General features: G+C 37.5%; 1 protein-coding gene across 3 annotated transcripts in view; it reads left to right on the top strand.

Annotated features, from left to right (window-relative positions):
- Nucleotides 1–26,599, top strand: part of holn1 (CD2 antigen cytoplasmic tail-binding protein 2 homolog holn1) — an 84,146-nt gene that overhangs the window by 34,758 nt on the left and 22,789 nt on the right. For all 3 annotated transcript variants that reach the window (XM_089087086.1, XM_089087084.1, XM_089087085.1), the window contains exons 3-4: nt 6,494–6,657; nt 19,202–19,358. In XM_089087086.1, the coding sequence (XP_088943212.1) occupies nt 6,494–6,657; nt 19,202–19,358 (321 nt within the window). The remainder of the gene's footprint in view (nt 1–6,493; nt 6,658–19,201; nt 19,359–26,599) is intronic.

Genomic DNA, 26,599 nt, shown 5'->3' on the forward strand with positions numbered 1-26,599 from the left:
CTGGGAGGGCAACTAACCCGCCTCTCACGCCCACCTTTTCCCCCAACACACTCAATCAAAATTTTGAGATAGCCATTTTATTCAACGTAGTTTTAAGTTCTGTAAAATACGTCTTTGAGGATGACAACCCCCTCAAAGCCCTCCAGAAAAGGGTTGTAAGTTATGCCCTGGGGGTCTATAAAGTTTTTTTAGAACACGTTGTCGTAGAAACTTCAAAAAGGGCTCATTCGATTAGAAATTAAAATGGCTAGTGCCCTTTTTTAATAGTCGAAAGTAATTGGAAGGCAACTAATACCCCCTTCCAAGCCCCCATTTCCCCGAACACATCCAGTCAAAATTTTGAGATAGCCATTTTGTTCCACGCAGTTAAAGTTCGGGAAATTATACCTTTGAACAGGACACTCCCCCCAGAGTCTTCAGGGCAAGAGTTATAAGTTATGCCCGGGGGGGGGGCATATAAGTTTTTATTGAAATCTTTGTTGTAGAAACTCGAAAAAGGGCTCATTCGATTGGAAATTCAAAGGTCTAGTGCCCTTTCTAATAGTCGAAAGTGATTTGAGGGCAACTAGCCCCCCTCTCTCGCCCACCTTTTCACCTTTTCGCCCACCAATCACATCCAATAAAAATTTTTAGATTGCCATTTTGTTCAGTGTTGTGGATTTACAGATATAAATTATGTTTTTGAGGAGGACACTCCCCTAAAGCTCTCAGGGCAAGGGCTGTAAGTTATGCCCTGGGGGCATATCAGGTTATATAGCACGCGTCGTATTAGAAACTTCAAAAAGGGCTCATTCGATTGGAAATTGAAATGGCTAGTGCCCTTATTAATAGTCGAAAGTGATTGGAAAGCAACTAACACCCCTTCAACACCCACCATTTCCCAAACATATCCAATCAAAATATTTAGATAGCCATTTTGATCCACGTAGTTTAAAATTATACCTTTGAGCAGGAAACTCCCCCCCCCACATTCTTCAGGGCAAGGGTTATAAATTTTTGGAAATTAGGTCTATAAGAATGACAACCCCCCCCCAACCCTCAGGGCAAGGGTTGTAAGTTATGCCCTGGGAGCATGTAAGGTTTTTATAGAAGGTGATGTTGTAAAAACTTCGAAAAGGGCTCATTCAATTGGAGATTGAAAGGACAAGTGCCCTTTTAATAGTTGAAACTGATTGAAGGGCAACTGACCCTCCTCTTACACCCATTATTTCCCAAAAACCTCACAACAAAATTTTGAGATATCCATTTTATTCAACTTAGTCGAAAGTTCTGGAAATTAGGTCTTTTAGAATGATAACCCCATCAGAGCCCTCAGGACAAGGATTGTAAGTTATGCCCTGGGGGCGTGTAAGGTTTATATAGAAAGTTGTTGTAGAAATTTCAAAAGGGGCTCATTTGATCGGAAATTGAAATGGCCCTTTTTAATAGTCGAAAGTGAATGGAGAGTAATTAACCTCCCTCTCACGTCCACCATGTCCCTAAAAACATTCAATCATAGTTTAGAGATACTCATTGTGTTCAACGGAGTTGAAAGTCCTGGAAATTATTTATTTGATAACGTTAAATCCCCCTGAGCATCCAGGGCAATGGTTTTAAATTAAGCCCTGGGGGCATATAAGGTTTTTATAGAACGCGCCGTCGTAGAAACTTCAAAAAGGGCTCATTCGATTGGAAATTGAAATGGCTAGTGCCCTTTTTTTTATAGTCGAAAAAGATTGGAAGGCAACTAACACCCCTTCCACGCCCACCATTTCCCAAAACTTATCCAATAAAATTTTTTAGATAGCCATTTTGTTCTACGCTGTTTAAAGTTCAGGAAATTATACCTTTGAGCAGGACACTCCCCCCACAGTCTTCAGGGCAAGGGTTATAAGTTATACCCTGGGGGCATATAAGGTTTTTATTGAAATCTTTGTCGCAGAAACTTGAAAAAGGGCTCATTTGATTGGAAATTCAAAGGGCTATTGCCCTTTTTAATAGTCGAAAGTGACTTGAGGGCAACTAACCCCCCTTTCACGCCCACCTTTCCCCAAACACATCCAATGAAAATTTTTAGATTGCCATTTTATTCAAGGCAGTTGAAAGTTTTGGAAATTAGGTCTTTAAGGATGACAACCCATCCCCCTCACAACCTTCAGGGCAAGGGTTGTAAGTTATGCCCTGGGAGCATGTAAGGTTTTTATAGAAAGCGGTGTTGTAAAAACATCAAAAAGGACTCATTCAGTTGAAAGTTGAAAAGGCTAGTGCTCCTTTATTAGTCGAAAGTGATTGAAGTGCAACTACCCCCCCCCACCTCTCACGCCCATCATTTCCCCAAACACATCCAATCAAAATTTTGAGATACCCATTTTGTTCAACGTAGTCGCAAGTTCTGGAAAAAAGGTCTTTTAGAATGACAACCCCATCAGAGCCCTCAGGACAAGGATTGTAAGTTATGCCCTGGGGGCGTATAAGGTGTATATAGAAAGTTGTTGTAGAAATTTCAAAAGGGGCTCATTTGATTGGAAATTGAAATGGCCCTTTTTAATAGTCGAAAGTGAGTAGAGAGTAATTAACCCCCCTCTCAATGACAATACCCAACATAAGTTGGGTGTTAGTTGCTTTCCAATTACTTTCGACTATTAAAAAGGGCACAAGCCATTTCAATTTCTAATCGAATGAGCCCTTGCTGAAGTTTCTACGACAACGCGTTCTATAAAAACTTTACAGGCCCCCACGGCATATAAAGTTTATATAGCCCTTGTCCTGATCCCGAATAACTTACAACCCTTGTCCTGAGGACTGTGATGGGGTTGTCATCCTCACAGACCTAATTTCCAGAACATAAATTACAATAAATAACCGAGTCAAACTCAAAACGAGCAGAAATTAACATAAGTTGGGCTCAAAACCTATGCCTTCCCAAGGCCAGAACATAATTTGCACTTTACTGAAAAAAATACAAATGAATGTGCATTGTCAGTTTAATATACATATACTAATATTTAGTAATCAAAATGTTAATATTATTTGATTTATTAAAGTAAAAACATTTATATTTTTTTCAATAAAGCGCAAATTATGTTCGGGCCTTGGGAAGGCATAGGGGTTTTGACTAGTGTTGGGCGATATTTAATATCGATATTGATATATCGATATATCAGAGCAAATATCTATATCGAATATCAAAACAAAAATATCGATTTCCAAAACGATATTTGAACATATTTGACTATTTTCGGCCTTTTCTGCTACTGTCAAACGTCCTGCAGAAAAGATCCAACATAGAAAATTATTTGGGAAATGGGCGAGAAGAAGAACAATGATGTATTTAATCCATTGACTCATACATGCTGATACACAGCATACTTACCTGTACCCATAAGTTGGCGTAGCCTGTTCTCAAACTAAAAATACGTTTAGTCAGAAGGACTTCCAAATGTTGCTGAGATCCTCCAAAAGGCCTTGGCTGTATTAATGCCTTCTAAGCTGATAGACCTTGCTCATATAGAAGAGAATTGGCTTTTTCTGCTGAATCGAAATATATAGGATTCATTCAGTTTAATGTTCCCATCAAAAGATACGAGCCTGAGAAAATTTGCGTGATATTTGGGAAAGGGGAGAAACCCCCCAAAAAAGTCAAAGAATCTTAAAGAAAAGCGTGCCATCAGATTCAGCATATCATGGAACCCTACAGTAAAGATTTAACCTCCCGTCAGCATAAATGTAGAATTTTGTATTTTTTGTCAGAATAAAAATCACGGATGCATGTTTATTTATTCCTCTTTCTTTCGCCAGTGTGATCGCTTCAATTCAAAGGCCCAAGAATGTTGGGAAAGTGCTCGTTCGAAAGAAAATAACAGTTCTAGTTCCCTTTTAAAGTGACCCGAGATATTGGGGAGCCAATAACCCCCCTCCCACGCCCTTTTTTTCCCTGAAAACACCCGATCCCAATTTTGAGATATTTATTTTGTTCACCATAGTTGAAAGATTGAAAAAGTGTTCCTCCGGAGAGACCCTGACGCCTCTCAACCGGATGACAGGTATTACCGTTGTGACTGTGCCTATTGTTGAAGTATAGTATTTTTTATTTGTAAGTCAATTGGCCGGGTTAGGAGAGGTGGACTTTTCTGTGGGGGGATTTACGACAGGTAGAATTTCCCATGGGCAGGGACGTTTCCGGGTGTAAGCTTTCTTTTGTTGTTAAATAGTTAGGCGAGTCCATCCAATGGTCCTTACAAACTATTACCATTTCTCAGAGCTATATATTCAAGTCCATAGATATTTCATATAATTCAAGGCCATAGATATTTCGTATAAAAATTCTTTATTTATATCAAAGCCATAGCTAGAAGAACACACTTATCTCGTGCAATACATAAGTTCGACCCCCTATTTCCGGGTTAAACACACAAATATAAACTTGTCTTTCTACAGGTTTATCAATATTTTCTAGGAATCCTTTCACCCTTCACAATACTCGTTAAACGTATATTCGAAGAAATCCCTTGGGTTCCGTGACAAACAAAGCTGTGTTGCGACAAAAATATTGGCAGCTAGGTTAATCTATTAACACAATTTAAATCAGGAAGAGACTTTACAATCCACCCCCCACTTAAGGAGAACCAAAGTTCTTATTATTTGAGTGTACCAACTCCGTATAAGAATCCCTGGCAAAACAATTTTTGGCGTTATATTGATCCGAAGTTTTCCTGGTTGTTCCTGTGGATAATAATAGAGAATTGAATTTGTCACCCGTAATCCATCCATGATTTTGAGTAACCATGGTTTTGGGTACCCTGAACCATTTCCCGACGCTTCCCTGGCGTCTAGTTCCGTCCCATTTTTGTGCTACCCTGAACCATTTCCAGTCGCTTCCCTGGAGTCTAGTTCAGTCTTAGTTTTTTTATACCCTGAACCATTTCCCGACGCTTCCCTGGCGTCTAGTTCAGTCCCATTTTTTTGACCCCCTGAACCATTTCCCGACGCTTCCCTGGCGTCTAGTTCAGTCCTAGTTTGTTTATACCCTGAACCATTTCCCGACGCTTCCCTGGCGTCTAGTTCCGTCCCATTTTTTTGATACCCTGAACCATTTCCTGACGCTTCCCTGGCGTCTAGTTCAGTCCTAGTTTGTTTATACCCTGAACCATTTCCCGACGCTTCCCTGGCGTCTAGTTCAGTCCCATTTTTGTGACCCCCTGAACCATTTCCTGACGCTTCCCTGGCCTCTAGTTCAGTCCTAGTTCGTTTATACCCTGAACCATTTCCCGACGCTTCCCTGGCGTCTAGTTCAGTCCCATTTTTTTGATACCCTGAACAATTTCCTGATGCTTCCCTGGCGTCTAGTTCAGTCCTAGTTTGTTTATACCCTGAACCATTTCACGACGCTTCCCTGGCGTCTAGTTCAGGCCTAATTTGTTCATACCCTGAACCCTTTCCCGACGCTTCCCTGGCGTCTAGTTCAGTCCAATTTTTGTGACCCTCTGAACCATTTCCCGACGCTTCCCTGGCGTCTAGTTCAGTCCCATTTTTATGACCCTCTGAACCACTTCCCGACGCTTCTCTGGCATCTCGTTCAGTCTCATTTTTTTCAATCAGTTTTATTACTAAATTTAATTCTTCATCTTCTCTTTGTAATTTGGACATTATTTCCTGTTCAATTCCTACGAAATCCACTTCTTCGCTTGAATGTACGCCCGCAGCGACAAATTCAAGTTCATCTTCTGTCATTTCGATAGGTCTAGATTTTTCAATAGTTTCGTTAGCAGGTCTACTCAAAACATCAGATAACTGGTATTTACCAGGCAAATACCGAAAATGAAATTGAGGATTTTCTAAAAGAAGTAGAGATATTCTATATAACGTGGACGAGAGTTCGCGCATTTTGTAAAGCTGGCCGGTAGTAGTTGTATGAGTAGAAGTATTTGTTTTAGGATACAAATATTTTCTTTTGATTAGTTCAACATCCCCCACAACAAGCTCTATCAGTTTCAACTTTACACACCAAACTGTCCCTTTTTTTGCAAGGCTTTTTTTGCACTAGTTGTTTGATAATGTGTCACTAATCCTATAATTTTTCATTATGTTCTTATGAGGTGGCTGACGTTTCTTTAAAAAAAAAAGCTTTTCAGTAGATTTATTGGATCTATAAATAGCTGCCTGGGGAGGAGGGGGTCATTCTACATGGTAAAAGATTGTTGAATATCTCTTAAAAAGTATTTATGATTACAATTTTTTGGTGAATGTAATCAATTAAAGGGGCAGGCCTGTACCAATTCAGTTACTTTGGCTAGGTCCTACATTTGAGGAAGCGGGCTTGATTTTGGAGGAAAAGGCGAAAATTGATAATCATACAGAACATATGCACAATTGTAGGGATAATCATAAGATGTGTTAGTTGTTCAGTAATGGAATAGATTCGAGGGGAATTATTCTAGAATGTAATTTTATACACATTTTTTTCCAAAAAGTAAAGCAAAAGTATTATTCACGATCTTTTGTCTTGTCTGTATAGGCCAGGAAGAAGCAACATATGATATGTATGATGGCATCAAAGTTACTCCATTCAATCTAAAAGAAGAAGAAGAAGGTGGTCACTTTGATGAAAGTGGATTCTATGTTTTCAAAAAAGAAGAAGATATTAGAGATAATTGGCTGGACAATATTGATTGGATCAAGGTATTGTATAACAATTTCAATGAAGTTAAGCTTTGTTTCGTTTGTTCAGGAGTTTCAGTCACCATATCAGACTGAATATGTTTTTTAAACTCTGAATCTGTGCTCTATACTTAACTCTTGGATGCTCCCAAGTAATTGCGTCATTCTTGAGATTACTGACAAATAACTTCTCGGAAGTGTATTTGCTGATAAATTACATAGTTTGAATAATTATGCAGGAGTTTACATAGAAGTCTAGTAATAACTTTGTTAAATATATTCAAGATTGCATAACCAACATTGGGACAAGGTGACCATACTAGTCCAGGGACGTAATTTGCTATGGGGTAGGGGGATGTTGGCAACTGCCCCCCGCTAGACCACAGTTTGCCCCCCCCCCCCGTGGAAATTTGGTTTCTACGAAAATCTTGTCAGAACTAAGATAAGCCTGCATAGTTCAAGCATCCAGAGAGACGGGTCAGTTTTTTTAGTATATCTTTGGCTTTTATGGTACTGTGTGGCTCACTTTTTCATTTTCCAATGTTATTTTCGCTTGATTTGGTAAAATTGGCTCCAACTTTATCCCCTCCCCTTCAGGATTTGACGGAATTACGCCATTGTACTACTCGATTTTTTTACACTCAATCCAAATTTACTGCCTAATTCAATTGCAAATGTACTCCCTTACCTCCTGATTGTCCCATATGTAGCCCTTATTATGTATTTCTCTGTTACATCAATCTAGTTATCAATACATTATAGCCTAGTATGTAATTTAAACGTTTGTCTTAGTCTTTATGTCCCCCTAATTCCTGATTGTTCTATATATAGCCCTAATAAATTATTTCTCCTTGACTTCAATCTAGTCACATGGTATAGCTCCTATTTTTAAACGGTTATCTTCCCAGTCTTGAATTTATCACACAATTTTCCAAAATATTATTGAAATGATTTTAAAACGTGGATGATAATGGAAGGAAGCAGGATAATCTGATCAATAGAAACACCCCACATATTATATATTGATAAAGTTTGAATCAAGATTGTTTGCCAGTTTCCAGCCAAATGGGAGTATAAGGAGTGGCCAAGTGTGTGAAGATGAAACTTTTAGTGAGGGAATGTTTACGAAAATTTTGAACTAAATCAAAAGATACTATGTGCGTGCAGGTTGTCAAAAGGGCTTATGAGAAATAACTTAAGAGCAGCTTATAGTATTGAGTTGAAACTTTCTACTGCTGCTACGACTACTACTACCTGTACATCTACTAGTGAGGCTGAGGATTAGGTGAAACTGTCAGAGAATGTTAAAGAATGAAACTTTTGTACGTAGTGCAAAACGCACTTAGGCTAAAGGTATTAAGGTAAAATTTTCAGGAAGTGTGCTGGGATACGTTGAACTAAATCAAAACACACTATTTGCTTGCAGGTTGTCAAAAGGACGTATCAGCAATCTCTCAAGAACAGCCTAGAACATTAAGCTGAGACTTTCAGGACATATTAAGCGGGATGTTGAATTACTCAAACGGCATTACGTGCATACTGCTACTAATGTTGCTGCCACAACTACTACTACTACTGATCCTAAGGGAATTAAAGTGTAACTTCAAAGGAATGTCTAGAGGAATATTGAACTAGATCAAAATACAATATGTCCATGCATGTCGTCAAAAAGGTTGTATCGGCAATATCCCAGAAAGGGCTCTAACTTTCAGGGCATGTTAAAGGGGGTCGTTGGACTTAGCAAAACGCATTATGTGCGTGCTACTACGACTACTGGTACTACTGATGCTACGAACACTACCACTGCTACTGAAACTAAGGGTAGTAACATGGAAATTTCTTAGGATATTGGGGGGATATCGAACTAAATCAAAACGCATTATATCGATGCAGATGGTTTGGGATCAATGGATAATTCTTCTGGTTTTGGTCTGTTTTGATGGCCTTTTATGTGCTGAAAAACCTCTTCCTAACTAATTTACCTATTATCATTTACTTCCTCGTAGTAGCATAATATTTGTAGGCATGAAAATGTAACGAGTCGGAGGTAATATCCTTGAGATTGCCTGTGTAGGGTTTCGACTCTTGTTGATAGAAGAGCATCGCCAAGTGTAGAAAAACGTTGTGACCAAGATGGATCCAGGGTTGTACAAATCCTCCATTCAATTGAGGTCCCCGGACTTCTTGCTGTTCGGATCTAAGCTAGCTTAAGCACTTTGCATAGACTTGGGAAGATATGCTAGTCCCCGTCCTCCACTCGTTCTGGGACTTTTTTTTTCCTGAGGCGAAAATAATTTCAATGATTATTGTAGAATAGAATATGAAAATTGTAACTTGGAATGTTATAACGTTAAAAAATAGCAATCGTATTGACATTTTTCTGACAAGTTCAGACGCTTCAAACTGGACTTGTTAGGAATATCAGGAACTCATATCCCAGGGCTAGCAAACATGAAATTAGGTGAATTACTCAGGGGCAAAAGATGGCGTGCATAGACAGGAAGTAAGGCTTATAATGAATAAGGAAGTTGCTAAGTTTTGTTTTGGTTGGGAAGGTATTAATAATAGAATGCTAGTTGCTCATTTTATTACTAAACAATTAAGGGTATCAGTCATAGCAGTATGTGCCCCTATAACACCCACTGACGGAGATAGGAGTGAATCAGATGAATTCTACTTACAGCTACAGGAAAAAAATAGAGAGGGTAACAGGTAAAGATGTTGTGTTTCAGGAGATTTTAAACACACAGGCTGGTAGAAACAGGGATAGAAGGTATTCTAGCCTAGGTAAATTTGGTGCTGGAAAGAAATAGTAATGGCTACAGACTGCTGCAATTTTGTAGCTATTATGATAACAATAATTTACTTTTAACCCGCTACAAAACATAAGCGGATTACTAGGAGAAAAGAAACGTAAAGAAACTTTAATATACACAAATATAATGCACAATCACTAACGGCAAAACAGTCTAATTAACGGGTGGAAACAATCTAGAGAAAAAAAAAACAGCATTATCAGCTAAAACAGTATTTAATCTTTCGAATTACTCAGTAATATCCGTAGTACCGTATTTACTAACAATGGCATGATTACGGTAAGAACGAGGCAAATAAAGTAGGTATTTCAGGTACCGAAAGTACATCACTCGAATTGATTTTAATTGCTTCTTCTGGAGCAGTGGATACATACCAGACATAAATAAAACGGAGTGGCCACAGAATGTACTATAAAGATAACATCTAAATTTCTATAACAATCTAGTTATTACCAATCCAGTTCTTAGTCATAAAATTGGCCCATAACATGGTATTTACGGGCTGGAAAGACATCTAACCTTATTGATTATTTTATTGTAAACTGAATACTGGCAGGATCAAAACAAGATACTATGGTATATAGGGGTGTTGTTATTGATGCTAAAAGTAATGACCACCATCTAGTAGTGTCTAGAATTAATTTAAAGCTGAATTTTAGGAAGGGTAACTATCTTCCGTGAAGCTATATCGCCGGTAGACTCCAGGATGAGAATTTGAGAGAAACTTCCCAGGAGCAGTTGCATGCTAAACTGAAGAGTTTAATATTTGACAATGTAGAAGATGGATGGAATGATTTTAGGAAAATAGTTTATGAAGTCGCTGATAGGAGTATTAATGAAAATGGTTTATGTTCAATACAGAGGAGGAGGGGCTTGTACAAGAATTTTTGAGTGATAGATCATGATTAAATAAGAGGATTGTAAAGAAAGTGGAGAAAGCATTAAAATATGAACTATGGAGGTGTGAAGTGGAGGCCATGGATAAAATTACCGAAAATCTGGAAAATGCAGGCAGACGGATTAGTAGTAAAATATTGTACTGGAATGTCAACAAATTAAGAGGGAATAGTCAATCTGGACTTGTCCCAGTTAAAGAAGAGAGATGGGTAGAACATTTTGAGAACTTGCTAAACCGTTATAGGAGAAGATATATTATAGGAGATTATATTATAGGAATTATAGGAGAAGATATAGAGAAGAATGAATACGTTTGTGACACTTTGGGTAGGAAAAAAGATTTATTTTGCGAAGAAGAATTAATGATAGTACTGAGAGGATTAAGAAATGATAAGACCCTGGGTGCTGATAGTGCGGTAAATTTGTTTTTTGAATATGGTTGTTATGAGGTTAGGAATAAGTTGCTGAAGATTATGAAAATTATTTTTGAAAAAAGGGAACTACCTAGCCATTTTAGGAAAGAATGAGCATGATAATTATAGAGGCATTAGCCTGGTTTCTGTAGGTAGTAAACGCTTAGTATGATGATAATTTTTAGACTTAGAGATGTTGTAAATAATGTTGTAAGAGAAGAAGTATGGTTTCTTGATAGAAGAGCATCACTAAGTGCTGGAAACCATGTTGTGACCAAGATGGGTTCAGGATTGCAGGAAGCCTCTATTCATACTGAAGGTCCCAGGGATTTCCTGCTGTCCGGTTCTAAGCCGGCTTAAGCGCTTCGGTGTAGACCTGAGAAGATGTGTTGGTCCCCGTCCGACATTGGTTCTGGGAACATTGCTTTTCCTGAGGCCAAAATAATTTCACTGATTTAAAAAATATGAAAATTGCAACTTGAAATGCTGCGATGTTACAAAATAACCATCGTTTTGATATTTTGACTGACGAACTCAGACGTCCCGAACTGGGTTTATTGGGAGTTCAGAAACTCGTATCCCAAGAATAAGAAACATGAAATTAGGTGATATAGAATTTAGTTACTCAGGCAGGAAGGATAGGGTACATACAGTAGGGCTCATGATGAATAAGGAAGTTGCTAAGTCCTGTTTAGGATGGGACGATATCAATAATAGAATGGTATTCGCTCATTTTATGACTAAAAAGTGCAGGGTATCAGTCATAGCAGTATGTGCCCCTGCTGAACCAATTGACGCAGATAGTAGTGATTCAGATGAATTTTACTGACAGTTACAGGAACAAATAGACAGTATCCCAGGTAAAAATATTGTGTTTTTATTAGGAGATTTTAACACAAAGATCGTTAGAAATAGGGATAGAGGGTATCCTAGCCTAGGTAAATTTTGTGTAGGAAAAGAAAATAGTAATGACTACAGACTGTTGCAATTTTGTAGGTATAGCAATTTAGCTATAACTAATATAGTATTTGGTCATAGAATGGCCCATAAGTTAACATGGTATTTACATGATGATAGGACAGCTAACCATATTGATTATGTTATTGTATACTGAAGACTGGTAGGATCAATACAAGATACTACGTGTATAGGAGTGCTGTTATTTATATTAAAAGTAAAGATCACCATATAGTAGTGTCTAGGGTTCATTTAAAGCTGAAATTTCGGAAGGGTAACTACCTTTCGGGAAGTTGTGATGTTGGTAGAATCCAGGATGAAAATTTGAGAGAAACTTCCCAGGAACAGTTTCATACTAAAATGAAAATATTTAAAAATTTGACAATGTAGCAGGTGGATGGAATAATTTTAGGAATATAATTTGTAAAGCTGCTGACGGTGTCTTAAGGAAGAAAGTTAAGAACGCAGCTAGGTATATTAGTGAAACTGCTCTATGTTTAATGGAGAGGAGAAGGGGCTTGTACAAGAATTATCTGAGGAATAGATCATATGAAAATAAGAGGAATGTAAAGAAAGTGGGAAAGGTATTAAAATATGATTTTATGGACTTATGGATGATTTTATGGACCTATTTGAAGAACAATTAATGAAACTTCCGATTAACTCTGCCATGTTTTATTATGGGGACTTTAATACTGACCTTATAGATTAGTCATCTGCTAGCACTGAATTTATTAATAGAAGTCTTTCTAATGGGTTTCATCCTTGTATAAATATTCCTACAAGAATTACGGGAACATCAGCTAAGCTTCTGGATAACTTCCTTTCTAATGTGCCCTTGAGTCTTCCCAGGGTCCTTATCAACGATGTATCTGACCACTTTGGAGTTTTGGCTAGCTTTAGAACTGTAACGAAGGTATTTAAAGGCAAAAAATCAAGCATTCCAGTGATCAGTAAAAATGCGATGGTAAAACTTAAAAATGATGTAGAAAAGGTGTATTGGTATGAGGTTCTAGGCGAAGTTCAGGATGCAAATTGGAGATTTGTTTTATTTTATGAAAAGTTGCAGAGTTTGATAAGTCAAGTAGTCACATTGAAACCGTTTAATAGAAAACAGTCTAGTAAAAAACCTTGGATTAGTTCTGTGATTTTGAAGAAAATAAATGTAAGAGATAAATTGTTTAGAGCTCAAATAATTTACTTGACACAAGAAAATAAACAATTATATAAAATTTATCGAAATAGGTTGAACACAATTTTAAGAAATGAAAAAAAGAAATATTTTGAGAAAAAGTTTAAGGAGGTCGAAGGATGCCTTAAGAAAACCTGGGGACTAGTAAAAGAAGTGATTGGATTAAAAATAAATAAAGTACCTGATGAATACAATGGGAGAGACTTTGAATTTGAAAATTATATATGTAATGAATTGCAGAGTTATTTTTCGAATATTTGTCTGAATCTAGCTATGTCAATTGTACCTGATAGTGGCGATCCAACGTTCGAGTCCTTACTGAGGGACCCGATTGATGTATCTCTTCACCTTAAACTTGTAACAGTTGATGAAATTAAAAAAAATTATTTATGGGTTGCGTAGTAATTCATCTGGTAGCGATCATATTACTTTAAAAGCACTTAAATGTATTTTCTTGTTATAGCTGAAGTTTTATGTGGGTCAATTAGTGAGTGTTTTCGTCAAGGAAAATTCCCAGATTGTTTTAAAGTTGCCCGTGTTACCCCAATTCTTAAGGGTGGTATTCAAAATGATCCAGGAAACTATAGACCGATATCTGTTTTACCCATCATTTCTCGTGTTTAGAGATTTGTTTTAGTATTAGAATGAACTTGTCACTCTACCAGTGATAAGTTACTGGTAGAGACACAATTCGGGTTCCGTAGAAAAAGGACAATGGAATAGGCGATGATTTATTTGACAACTATTATTAATGATGTATTAGATAAAGTTTTTGAAGTAATTTTTATATTATTAGATCTGATGAAAGCTTTTAACGCTGTAGACCATGAACTTCTACTTAAGAAGTGTGAGGTGTATGGTTTGAGGGGAAAATCATTAAATTTTTTTGCAGTTTTTTAAGTAATCGTTATCAGTATGTCCAACTAAGTGATTCTTCTGCAGGAAAAAAACGTATTGAAATAGGTGATCCGCAAGGATCAGTTCTTGCTCTTATACTATTTTTGATATTTATTAATGATTTACCAAATTGTCTAAATATTTTTTGCTATAGAATAAATGAACTAATGGTAAACCCGACTAATGAAACAGTTTTACTTCTTGCTTATGATACAACTGCCATTATCACAGCTAAGACAGCGGAGCTGCTCCAGATTTCCATGAAGGGATCAGTTAGTAGAATTATAGGATGAATGAGAGTAAATAAACTAAGGATCAACATGGCTAAGTCTAAATTTATTATTTTCTTGCGATCACCAAACTTTTACTCATGTATCAAGGAATTAGATATGTCTAATGGCGTTATAAAACGGACTGCGTCCTTTAAATACCTTGGGATTGTAATAGATGAAACCCTATCTTTTATGCAACATGTAAATTTAACTAGCACAATTCTGGCGAGAAATCTAGGTATAATGAAGAAACTCCAACATTGTTTTCTCAAATCTGTCGTTCGCCATTTTTATTTTTCTTTAATACACCCGTATATACTTTATTGCTCGAGTATTTGGCTCTCTGCTTTTCTTCTATCCTTAAACCAATAAGAGTTCTACAAAATCATGCAGTAAGAATATTAGCCGGCATATCTCCACGTAAGTCTGTTCGAAAAATTTACCCAATTTTAAAAATTTTACCTGCTGCAGGCCTTCGTGAATTCTACGTATTGTAGTTTACTTTGGGACTGCAGTAGGATATTCTGCTTCGTTGTTTTGGTGATTTATTGTCCATTAGGTCTACTGTTCGTTCTCACGATACAAGGGGTAGTGCGGACTTCTATGTACCTAGAGGTATTTCCTCCTGTTCATGTTTTTTTGTTTTTTTATATAGGTACGCGGAAATGGAATAGTTTAAATAGTGATATTAAGATTATTGGAGACCCCAATATATTTAGAAAAACCATTAAGGAACTGCTTTTCGCTGAATATGAGTTTTGACTGATTGATTGATTTATTTATTTATTGTATGTTTTGTTGATATGATGTTCCCGGAGGAAGTACAATATATGATATTATTTTGTATTTATTGTTTAGTGTGGTGGTATCAGTGGTGTCGGTGGCCAAGTGTTCTTTTTGTTTTAAAGATTTTGTTTTCTCTACTTCCCCCACGGACAAGCTTCGATTTTTAGGGGAAGTAGCAATAAGTTTTGTTGATATTTTTTTTTCAATAAATCCTTCTCTCTCTCTCTATGAACTAAGGAGGTGTGAAGTGGAAACTATGGATAAAATTGCTGATGATCTGGAAAATGCTGCCAAACGGTATAATAGTAAAATAGTATGGTGGCATGTTGATAAAATGAGATGGAAAAATCAATTTGAACTTGTCCCAGTTAAAGACAAGAACTGGGCCAAAATTAGTGATAAGGAAAGAGTTAAAGAAAAATGGCCAGAACATTTTTAGAATGTACTAAACCAGGATGAAGTTACAGGAAAAGGTATAGAGGAAAATGAAAAAGTTTGTGACACCTTGGTTGTGATGGAACATTTATTTTGTGAGGAATAATTAGCAACAGTAGTAAAAGGATTAAAAAATGATAAGGCCCCTGGTACTGATGCTGTGGTAAATGAGCTTCTTAAATATGGTGGCTATGATGTTAAAAATAGGTTACTTAAAATTATGAATAGGATTTTTGAAGAGGGGGAAGCATCTAGTTATTTTAGGCAAACCCTAATTAAAACCCCGTGTAAGAAAGGTGATAAGAATGAGTGTGATAATCATAGAGGCATTAGCCTGGTTTCTATAGGCAGTAAATTACTTACTATGATGATACTTTTTAGACTTAGAGAGGCTGTAGACAAAGTTTTAAGAGAAGAACAGGGTAATTTTAGGAAGGTTAGAGGATGTGTCTACCAAATTTTCACTCTTAGGTCAATCATCGAGACGGGCCTGAGTCATCAAACACTTTTAGTCCTCAGTTTTGTAGATTATGAGCAAGCGTTCGATTCTGCTGTTAGAAGTTTCCTTATATGGTATACCAGACAAAAACACTAAAGCGATTAGTACTAAGTACGAGAATAACACTGCTGCGGTTAAGGTAGGAAATGAGTTTAGCAGCTGGTTTTTTATTAAATCAGGAGTCTAGCAGGGTTGTATTCTTTCTCCATTTATGTGCATCATTTTGATGGACTTTGTCTTAAGAAGCACAGGAAAGGCAATGGGAGAACGCGGAATCAAATGAGGAAGAAAAATGTTCCTGGGCTTAGATTATTCTGATGATTTAAGCATCCTAGATGAAAGTATGAGCAAAATGAATGAACTTGTAGAGGTTTTGCGAGTTAACGGTGCTAGAATAGGTTTGAAAATTATTAATAAGAAGAAAAAGTCGCAAAGGCTAGGAATAAGTGAAGATGAAGAGGTGAAGTTGGGTATCGAAAAGATCGTTAAAGCAGACAGCTTTACTTGCCTTGGTAGTGTTATTAGTTTTAAAAGTAAAAGGCGCAGGGTGTTTTTTCACAGTTGTATAAACTTTGGAAGTATAGAAAGATAAGTCTGTGAACCAAGATTATAATATTGGAAGATACAGTGATGACAGTGGTCAAATATGGTTCTGGAGCATGGGCGCTCCGAAAAACGAAGGAAGATTTGCTTGATTTTTTTTAGAGAAATTGCCTACGGATTATTTTGGGTACCCGACTGACTGACCGTATTCTAACACTAAGCTGTTTGAAAAGTGTGGTTCAATACCGCTTTTTAGGGCTATAATGAGAGAAGGCTGAGATGGCTTGGGCACGTTGTGCGGATGAAGAGTGAAAGGTTGCCAAAGAATGTTCTTTTTGGCCAACCGTCTAGGGCTATACAGAAAGCAAGCCGTCCTCAGTTGGGGTGGGAGGACGTCGTAAGAAATATTTAAGAGAAATGGGAACTTCCTGTGAAGGTGTAAAGAGGGAGACTGAATAGATTGGGATGAAGGAGGAGCGTGTGTAGCTGTGTTGGCCTCAGGTGGCTTGGTACTGCGGTGATTTGTTAGTAGTAGTCACTGTATATAGATAATATAACTGTATGATCACAGCTGGTGATTTTTGGCGCTTCATTCTCGGCGCGTACAAACAGCTCCTCCCAGTTACTCTGACATTAGCGGGTCATTATGCATATGAAAGTCACTGAAAAATGGTGCGAATTTGTATTAATCGTAATTGCGAAAGCAGAAAGACATTTGGCGAGCCGTATTTTTTTATGCGAACACGTGCATATTACGAAGTAAAATTTAAGAATCAGGAAATTCAGAGACATACCTATCAAGGAAAATAATCTAGCAAGTAATTATTTTAGTTTTAGTAGTTAAAATATTTGATTATCTCTTTTTTTGAACAAAGGGGCAACATTTTTACTCATGTGTTTGGTTGTCTCCTTAATGAGCTCCTCAGTACTAAAGTAAGTAGTAAGTATGACGGCACTAGACCCTTAAGTTCCAAACCGGTGGTGCTGATCTCCGTTTCGTGGCCCTCAGCCAGGAAGTGCAATGGGGGGCGGGGGGCCAGCCATCCTGTGCTTTCGCTCACCCTTCCTGCTTACCTTCCCTAGATTTCTCCAGGTACCCATTTAGAGCTGGTTCGACTCTGGCTAAGCTTACAGAGTCACGCCACTGACCCGCGTCCCAAACCCAAATAACTGGCCACGCCAGGGATCGACCCGTACCCCTTGGGACAAAGGATTCTCAACCCAGCGCACGTCCGCTCCTCAGTACTACCGACAATAAAAATCAAACCAATATCAATAAACATATGTGAAAAAAGGAAGTGACTATATTTAATTTAGCTGCAAATCTGCGTTCATGCCCACCACGTAATTTTCCTTGGAGAAAAAATTGATAAACTTTCGGAACTGGAATATCAATGCAAAGCGCCAAATTCCATAATCAAATGTCATCACGTTACGGCATTGTTCAAATAAAACTTATTTTTAACTTGATTATCGTTGTAAATTCATTCTTTGTTTTTCTGTTCATTCTTAAACCGATGTTATATTTACCTTTTGCATTATTCTTATACTTCTGCTACATTCTTAGTTTAAAGTAAATTTTTAATTTTCTTTGAGAAACTTCTTTTGTGGAGAAGTTTTTTAAAATTAATTTTTAAGGAATCTAGTGAACTGTGATAGATAGATGGAATTTACTTTGATGGAACTGTGTGAATTCTTTTGTGAAGAAGTTTTTAAAAATTAATTTTTAAGGAATCTGGTGAACTATGATGGATAGATGGAATTTACTGTGATGGAACTGTGTGAATTTATTTCTTCTACATTCTTAGTTTGTTGTAAATTTTTACTTTTCTTTGAGAAACTTCTTTGGTGGAGAAGTTTTTAAAATTAATTTTTAAGGAATCTAGTGAACTATGATAGATAGATGGAATTTACTGTGATAGAACTGTGTGAATTTACTTCTGCTACATTCTTAGTTTAATGTTAGTTTTTACTTTTCTTTGAGAAACATCTTTTGTGGAATTTTTTTTTTCAATTAACGCTGTAATAAGTCGAAATTTGTTATCAATCTTACAAAAAATAAAAGAAGCGTCACTTGTACAACCTGTTTTTGACCATTGAATTGTAAATTCTTTTAGTTGTTGGGATAGTATCCACCTGAAAAAACTATTAAGTTATGTAATTTTTGCGTATAAAAGCTATAAGAAGACCTTTTTGAAAAGTGAGTGCAACCCCACTTCAAAAATTTTCCACACATGTTCAAAGGGGGGTATCTAAATTTAAGTCTTTCATGGGCAGTCTACGGTATGCTCTCCTCTGCAAAAGAGTAAAAGAAGAACCCCCGTCTCTTGTTAAAAGCTACCATAAAGGAAAGGGCTGAAATATGTAAGGGTTATAGGGTACTAGAGAGAATAGACTGAAAACATCAGTAAGGTTGCTTTGACTAAATGCAACTGTTCACCTGTGGTTCTCTTGATAGCTGTCCCTTGCCAAAACCTAGGATCTACATAGAAATTATTTTTTAATCTAAGAATAGACATATCCTAATCTTAACACAGTAAGTCTAAAGCAACTGTCAGAATTTTTTTTGATCTACAAAACTTTGTATGATACGACCTTGTGTCTCCAGGGGGTTAAAAATAGATTTCACTGGTTTTCACGGCCTTGACCTAGTACGGACATACCAAAAATAATAAAAGCCTAGTGTCTATGTCCGGTACAAGGTTTTGGATGAGGGCTATCGTGAATCATTCTTGCACAGCGAGAAAGATGTTCCAAAGGCTGCCTCGCCCTGCCTCTCGAGGAAAAATCCAAAAATGTACTCAAATAAATTATTATTTAATCCTTTAATGTTGTTTAATTCTTTGGCAAAATTTTAGATCAAAGAAACCACAGAGAAATATGGCAGTGATGTAGACTCAGATGTTTCGGAGCATACTCCTATGGCAAATAATGATGAATCCATTGAACTTTATAAACAAATATTAGAATTTCTAAAACCTGGTGAAAGTGTTGCTAAGGCAATCAGGCGGCTAGGTAAGTCTCTCTCTCTCTCTCTCTCTCTCTCTCTCTCTCTCTCTCTCTCTCTCTCTCTCTCTCTCTCTCTCTCTCTCTCTCTCTCTCTCTCTCTCTCTCTCTCTCTCTCTCTCTCTCTCTCTCTCTCTCTCTCTCTCTCTCTCTCTCTCTCTCTCTCTCTCTCTCTCTCTCTCTCTCTCTCTCTCTCTCTCTCTCTCTCTCTCTCTCTCTCTCTCTCTCTCTCTCTCTCTCTCTCTCTCTCTCTCTCTCTCTCTCTCTCTCTCTCTCTCTCTCTCTCTCTCTCTCTCTCTCTCTCTCTCTCTCTCTCTCTCTCTCTCTCTCTCTCTCTCTCTCTCTCTCTCTCTCTCTCTCTCTCTCTCTCTCTCTCTCTCTCTCTCTCTCTCTCTCTCTCTCTCTCTCTCTCTCTCTCTCTCTCTCTCTCTCTCTCTCTCTCTCTCTCTCTCTCTTGAGTTTCCCTACAAACAAGTGATTGGATACTGCCTCCTTTCCTAACTGTAAATAAAAACTAAAAGCCTACTGCTTCATTGGCGCTTAACTGAAAACGGATTATATTACAAACACTTTCTTTTCCAGTTCTTACAGCATTGAACATAAAAATACAATTACAGCGAAATAAATTCTTGAACTGATGGATCTTTCAACAATTATTATCATTATACATCAAATATTCCATTTGATGTGTTTATACTTTCCAAGACTTTTCAAGACGCATATAGTTTTCAGTAAAGCTCCAATGACGTAGTAGGTTTTAAAATTTTACAATGAGAGAAGGAGTCATACCCAAACTCTCGTTTTTGATGATTTTTGATTGTTTCAAGCATAATTTGCATATTCAATTTAAGTTTCACTCGTTTTAAGATGTATTTATTAATTTACATTAATATCTATTGTATGTTTTTTGCATTGATTGTTTATTTAATCTCTGTTCGTTTTAACTTTCATTTGTTCTTCAAATGAAAATATTTTTTTCGTCTTAAGCTTGATTTTCATATTCAATCTAAGCATTACTCGCTTTAAGATCTATTTATTCATTTATATCATTACTTGTTTTATGTTTTCGCTATGATTGTTTATTTAATTTCTGTTCGTTTTGGGCTTCATTTATTCTTTAATAATAATATCTGGTCGTTTTGAGTTTGAATTTTAAAAGGTATTTGTATTTGCTTAGCTTAAGTTTAAAATGGCCTTTACTTTTCTTTTAAAAACTGATTTTTTTGGAAAGTTTTTTTTAAATAATTTTTGTTCGTTTTTGATTGCAACAAATTTCAAGTTTTTAAAAATTCCTTATTTCAAAATCAGACTTTAAAAAAAAAAATCAAATATTCATCAAAGTATCAAAACTGGTATCAATGTAACAATATCAAAGGCAAAAATTGGGTTTTGGTCAGCCTTGGAGTTTTTATTATCTGACGTTTGAACTACTTTTAATAAAATGGTTACCTCAAAATTCGTATCGGATGGGTTTTGGAGCATAGGGCGTGGGGGGACTAATTAAGCTTCGGTCACTTTTGACTCTATAAAAGAGAACTGGAACTTTCTATTTTCAATCAAATGAGCCCTCTCTGAAGTTTATGCGAGTATCCCTTCTATAAAAACCATATAAATCCCCAGAGTATAACTTACAACGCCTGTCCCTCGGCCCTGGGAGGTTGTTTCGACCCTGGAGTTTCAATATCTGATGGTCGAACTATTTTTAACAGAATGGTCACCCGAAATTTTTATCGGATGGGCTTATCCATCCGATACGCCCAAAGGCGTGGAGGGTTTTCACTCTGTGAAAATGAACTACAACTTTTAATTTCCGTTCAAATGAACCCTCTCTGAAGTTTATACGAGTATACCTTCCATAAGAACCATATATGCCCCCAGAGCAATACTTACAACGCCTGCCCCGGCCCTGGGGGGGTTGTGTCGACACAGGAGTTTTCTTATCTGACCTTTGAACTATTTTTAACGAAATGACTATACGTAAAGGAGTTTTATTATATGATCTTTGAACTATTTAATGGCTACCTCATATTTTTTATCAGATGCATTTAGGGGAAAAGGGCTTGGGGGGCCAGTTGCCCTCTGATCACTTTTGACTCTTAAAAAGGGCTGGATTTCAATATCCAATCAAATGAGCCCTCTCTGAAATTTATACGAGCATCCCTTTCATACGAACAATATATGCCCAGGGCATAACTTACAACTTCTGCCCCCGGGCCCTGGGGGGTTGTGAAGACACCTGAGTTTTTGTTATCTGACTTTTGAGAAATTTTAACTTAATGCCTATCTCAAAATTTTTATTGGATGCATTTGGGGAAAAGGGGTGTGGGGGGCTAGTTGCCCTCCAATATCTTTTGACTCGAAAAAACTTAACTAGAACTTTCCATTTTCAATCAAAAGAGCTATCTCTAAATTTTTTACGAGCATCCCTTCAATAAGAACCATATATTCCCCAAGGGCATAACTTACAAAACCTGCCCTCGGGCCCTGGGGGGTTGTGTTGACCCCTGAGTTTTCGTTACATGGTCTTTGAACTATTTTAAAAAAAGCTATCTCAAAGTTCTTATCGGATGGGTTTGAGGAAAAAAGGGTGCGGAGGGGGGGCTAGGTGCCCTCCTATCTCTTAACTCTTAAAAAGTGAACTACAACTTTCAATTTCCAATCAAATGATACTTCTATAAAGTTAATACCAGCTTCCCGTCCATAAGACCCATACTTGCCCCCAGGGCATAACTTATAACGCCTGTCCTTGGGCCCTGGTGGGTTGCGTCAACACCGTAATTTGTGTTATGTAATCTTTGAACTATTTTTAACAAAATAGCTATCTTAGAATTTTTATTGGATGCATTTGGGAAAATAGGGTCTAGGGGGGGGAGCTGGTTACCTTCTAATATCTTTTGACGCTTAAAAGGGGAACTAGAACTTTCAATTTCCAATCAAATGAGCCCACTGAAATTTATACAACAATGTTGTCTATACAAAACCTTATATGCCCACAAGGTATAACATACAACCCTTACTCTGAAGGCTGTGGGGAAGTTGTCCACCTCGAAGACCTAATTTCCAGAACTTAAAACTACGTTTAATAAAATGGCTGTCTCAAAATTTTGATTGGATGTGTTTGGGGAAAAGGTGGGCGTGAGACGGGGGGTTAGTTGCCCTCAAATCACTTTAGACTATTAAAAAGGGACTAGCCCTTTGAATTTCCACTCGAATGAGCCTTTTTTGAAGTTTCTACGACACCGCCTTCTATAAAAACCTTATATGCCCCCAGGGTGTAACTTAAAACCCTTGCCTTGAAGGTTGTGAGGGACTGTCCTCCTTAAAAACATATTTTCTATCACGCTGAACAGAATGGCTATCTCAAAATTTTGATTGGATGTGTTTGGGGGAAGGATGGGCGGGGGGGGGGGGGCTAGTTGTCCTCCAATCACTTTCGACTATTAAAAAGGGACTAGCCCTTTGAATTTCCAATCGAATGAGTCTTTTTTGAAGTTTCTACGACACCGCCTTCTATAAAAACCTTATATGCCCCCAGGGTGTAACTTAAAACCCTTGCCTTGAGGGTTGTGGGGGAGTGTCCTCCTTAAAAACATATTTTCTATCTGAAAATCAACTACGCTGAACAAAATGGCTATCTCAAAATTTTGATTGGATGTGTTTGGGGGAATGACGGGCGTGGGGAGGGGCTAGTTGCCCTCCAATCACTTTCGACTATTAAAAAGGGCAGTAGCCCTTTGAATTTCCAATCAAATGAGCCTTTTTTGAAGTTTCTACGACAACGCCTTCTATAAAAACCTTATATGCCCTCAGCGCATAACTTAAAACCCTTGCCCCAAGGGTTTTGGGGGAGCGTCCTCCTCAAAAAAATATTTACTATCTGCTGAAATCAACTATGCTTGGTGACAAGACTATATAAAAATGGTGCTTGGATGTGTTTGGGGGAATGATGGGCGGGGGGGCTATTTGCCCCCCTATCACTTTTGACTATTAAAAAGGGCACTATTCCTTTGAATTTCTAATCGAATGAGCCTTTTTTGAAGTTTCTACAACAACGCCTTCTATAAAAACCTTATATGCCCCCAGGGCATAACCCTTGCCCTGAGGGTTGTGGGGATTGTCCTCCTCAGAAATATATTTTCTATCTGGAAATGAACTACCCTGAACAAAATGGCTATCTCAAAATTTTGATTGGATGTATTTGGGGGAATGATGGACGTGGGGGGGGGCTAGTTTCCCTCCAATCACTTTCGACTATTAAAAAGGGCACTATCCCTTTGAATTTCCAATCGAAATGAGCCTGTTTTGAAGTTTCTACGACAACCCCTTCTATAAAAACCTTATATGCCCCCGGGGCATAACTTAAAACCCTTGCCCTGAGGGTTTTGGGGGAGTGTCCTCCTCAAAAACATATTTTCTATGGGGAAATCAACTACGCTGAACAAAATGGCTATCTCAAACTTTTGATTGGATGTGTGTGGGGAAATGAGGGGCGTGGGAGGGGCTAGTTGCCCTCCAATCACTTTCGACTATTAAAAAGGGCACTAGCCCTTTGAATTTCCAATTGAATGAGTCTGTTTTGAAGTTTCTACGACAATGCCTTCTATAATAACCTTATATGCCCCCAAGGGCATAACTTAAAACTCTTGCCCTGAGGGTTGTGGGGGAGTGTCCTCCTAAAAAATATATTTTCTGTCTGGAAATCAACTACGCTGAACAAAATGGCTATCTCAAAATTTTGATTGGGCGTGTTTGGGGGAATGATGGAAGTGGGGGGGGGAGCTAGTTGCCCTCCAATCATTTTCGACTATTAAAAAGGGCACTAGAACTGTCGATTTCCAATCGAATGAGCCCCTTTTGAAGTTTCTACGACGAGCCCTTCCGTATGAAGTGCCTCTGGGAAAAAAAAAATAATAATAAAACATGAGAGCCGTATGGCCTTTACTATGGGCAACGCTACAGCGTTGCCTCTGATAATACAGTCAAGTCTGTTTGCTGTAAAATACATGACCGAGAGAAGGGATAAACCCTAAAATTATGCTTAATAGCGCATGAGGAGGAGCTTTTTCAGATGATACTAACCTTGTTTCTGGGCTACTCGACTGGTTAGACTTATCGAAGATGCTTTCGATATTGATGAATAGTAGGGCTCGAAACCCCTATGCCTTCCCAAGGCCAAAACATAATTTGCAGTTTACTGAAAAAAAATATAAATGTTTTACTTTTATAACTTTAATAAATCAAATAATATTAAGATTTTGATAATCAAATAGCAGTTTATGTATATTAAACTGACAATGCACATTCATTTGTATTTTTTTCAGTAAACTGCAAATTATGTTCTGGCCTTTGGAAGAAATAGGGGTTTTGAGCCCAGCTTATGTTAATTTCTGCTCGTTTTGAGTTTGACTCTGTTATTTATTGTAATTTCTGTTTATTTTGTGTTCATTTATTTATCGATGCTGATTTGTGGTAGTTTCACGGTTGGGAGATTATTTGATTTTATTTTTGCTCATTTTTGGTTTAACGGAGTTCTTTACTTTTCTTTGAAAAACTTATTTTGTGGAAAAAGTTTTTTTAATTAATTTCTGTTCGTTTTATATTCACATAGTCTTTTCAGGGAAAAAGAAAATCATAGTTTAAATCTTTTCGGTTTTTTTAAGACTTTATATTTTGGTCTGCTATTTGTATGCTGGAGAAGAATTTTCAGCAATTTTTAACAATATACACCCTCTTAAAAATGTGCACAAATTTATTACTGTTGGATATATTTTCATAAGTCCTCTAGTCGACCTGAAATAGAAAGCTTGATACCATTCGCAAAAAAATATGTTTAATTTATTTGATGACGCGGAAACAACTGCACTACATTGATTTGGTTATGTTTTAAGAGCACTAGTAGCCCAGAAAGTTTGAATATAATACCCTCAGTCGTTCTTGGGATACTGCTCAGATGCCTTATTGGGAATTAGCATTAACACAGTGCATTTAGATTTAATCTTAACGCAACATTTAGTTTTTAAACATAATAGGCAAATGGGAGGGTGGGCGTGGATGGGGGATTAGGTGCCCTCCAATCACTTTCAACTATTAAAAGGGCACTAGCCCTTTCTATTTTCAATCGAATGAGCCCTTTTCGAAGTTTTTACGACAATTCCTTCGATACGAAGTGCCCTGGTCAAAAAAAGGAAAAAATAAGAATACATTGTACTCACATCGCTCTTTACTCTAAAAAGGTCAAGCCTTCCAATCACTTGACTATTAAAAAGGGCACTAGCCCTTTCTATTTCCAATCAAATGAGCCCTTTTTGAGTTTCTATGTCAACGCTTTCTATAAACACCTTATATGCCCCCAGGGCAAAAATTACAACCCTTGCCCTCAGGGCTGTAAGGGGGCTGGTCATTCTCAAAGACCTATTTTCATGGCCTTTCTACGACACTAAGCAAACTAGTCATATCAAATTTTTTACTGGATGTGTGTGGGGAACATGGTTGGCGTTGTAGGGGTGTAGTTGTCCCCCAATCACTTTCGACCCATAGAATGGTCACCAGCCCTTTCAATTTCCAATCGAATGAGCCCTTTTGAAGTTTCTACGACAACGCTTTCAATAAAAACCTTATATGCTCCCAGGGCATAACTTACAACCCTTGCCCTGAGGGCTGGGGGTTGTCATCCTCAAATACCTAATTTGCAGAACTTTCAACAACTTTAAACAAAATGGCTATCTAAAAATTTTTATTGGCTGTGTTTTTGGAAATGGTGGGCGTGATAGGGGGTTCAGTTGCCCTCTAATCTCTTTTGGCTGTTAAAAAGGGCACTAGCCCTTTCAATTTCCAACTGAGTTAGCCCTTTTTGAAGTTTCTACGACAACGCTTTCTATAAAAACCTTATATGCCCACAGGGCAAAACTTACAACCCTTGCCCTGAGGGCTCTGGCGGGAGTTCATCCTCGAAGACATAATTTCCGGACCTTTCAACTACTTTGAACTAAATGACTATCTTAAAATTTTGATTGGATTTTTCTGGATAAATGGTGGGCGTGGGAGGGGTGTTAGTTGCCGTCCAATCACTTTCAACTATTAAAAAGGGCACTAGCCGTTTCAATTTCCAATCAAATGAACCTTTTTTTAAGTTTACACGACACCGCTTTCTGTAAATACCTTATATACCCCCCGGGCATAACTTACAACACTTGCCCCGAGGGCTTTGGGGGGGGGGGTTGTCATCCTCAAAGACCTAATTTCCAGATCTT

Source organism: Artemia sp. Qi Xiang Cuo, chromosome 3 (genome assembly GCF_049724085.1).
Source record: "Artemia sp. Qi Xiang Cuo chromosome 3, ASM4972408v1, whole genome shotgun sequence".
Lineage (NCBI taxonomy): Eukaryota > Metazoa > Arthropoda > Branchiopoda > Anostraca > Artemiidae > Artemia > Artemia sp. Qi Xiang Cuo.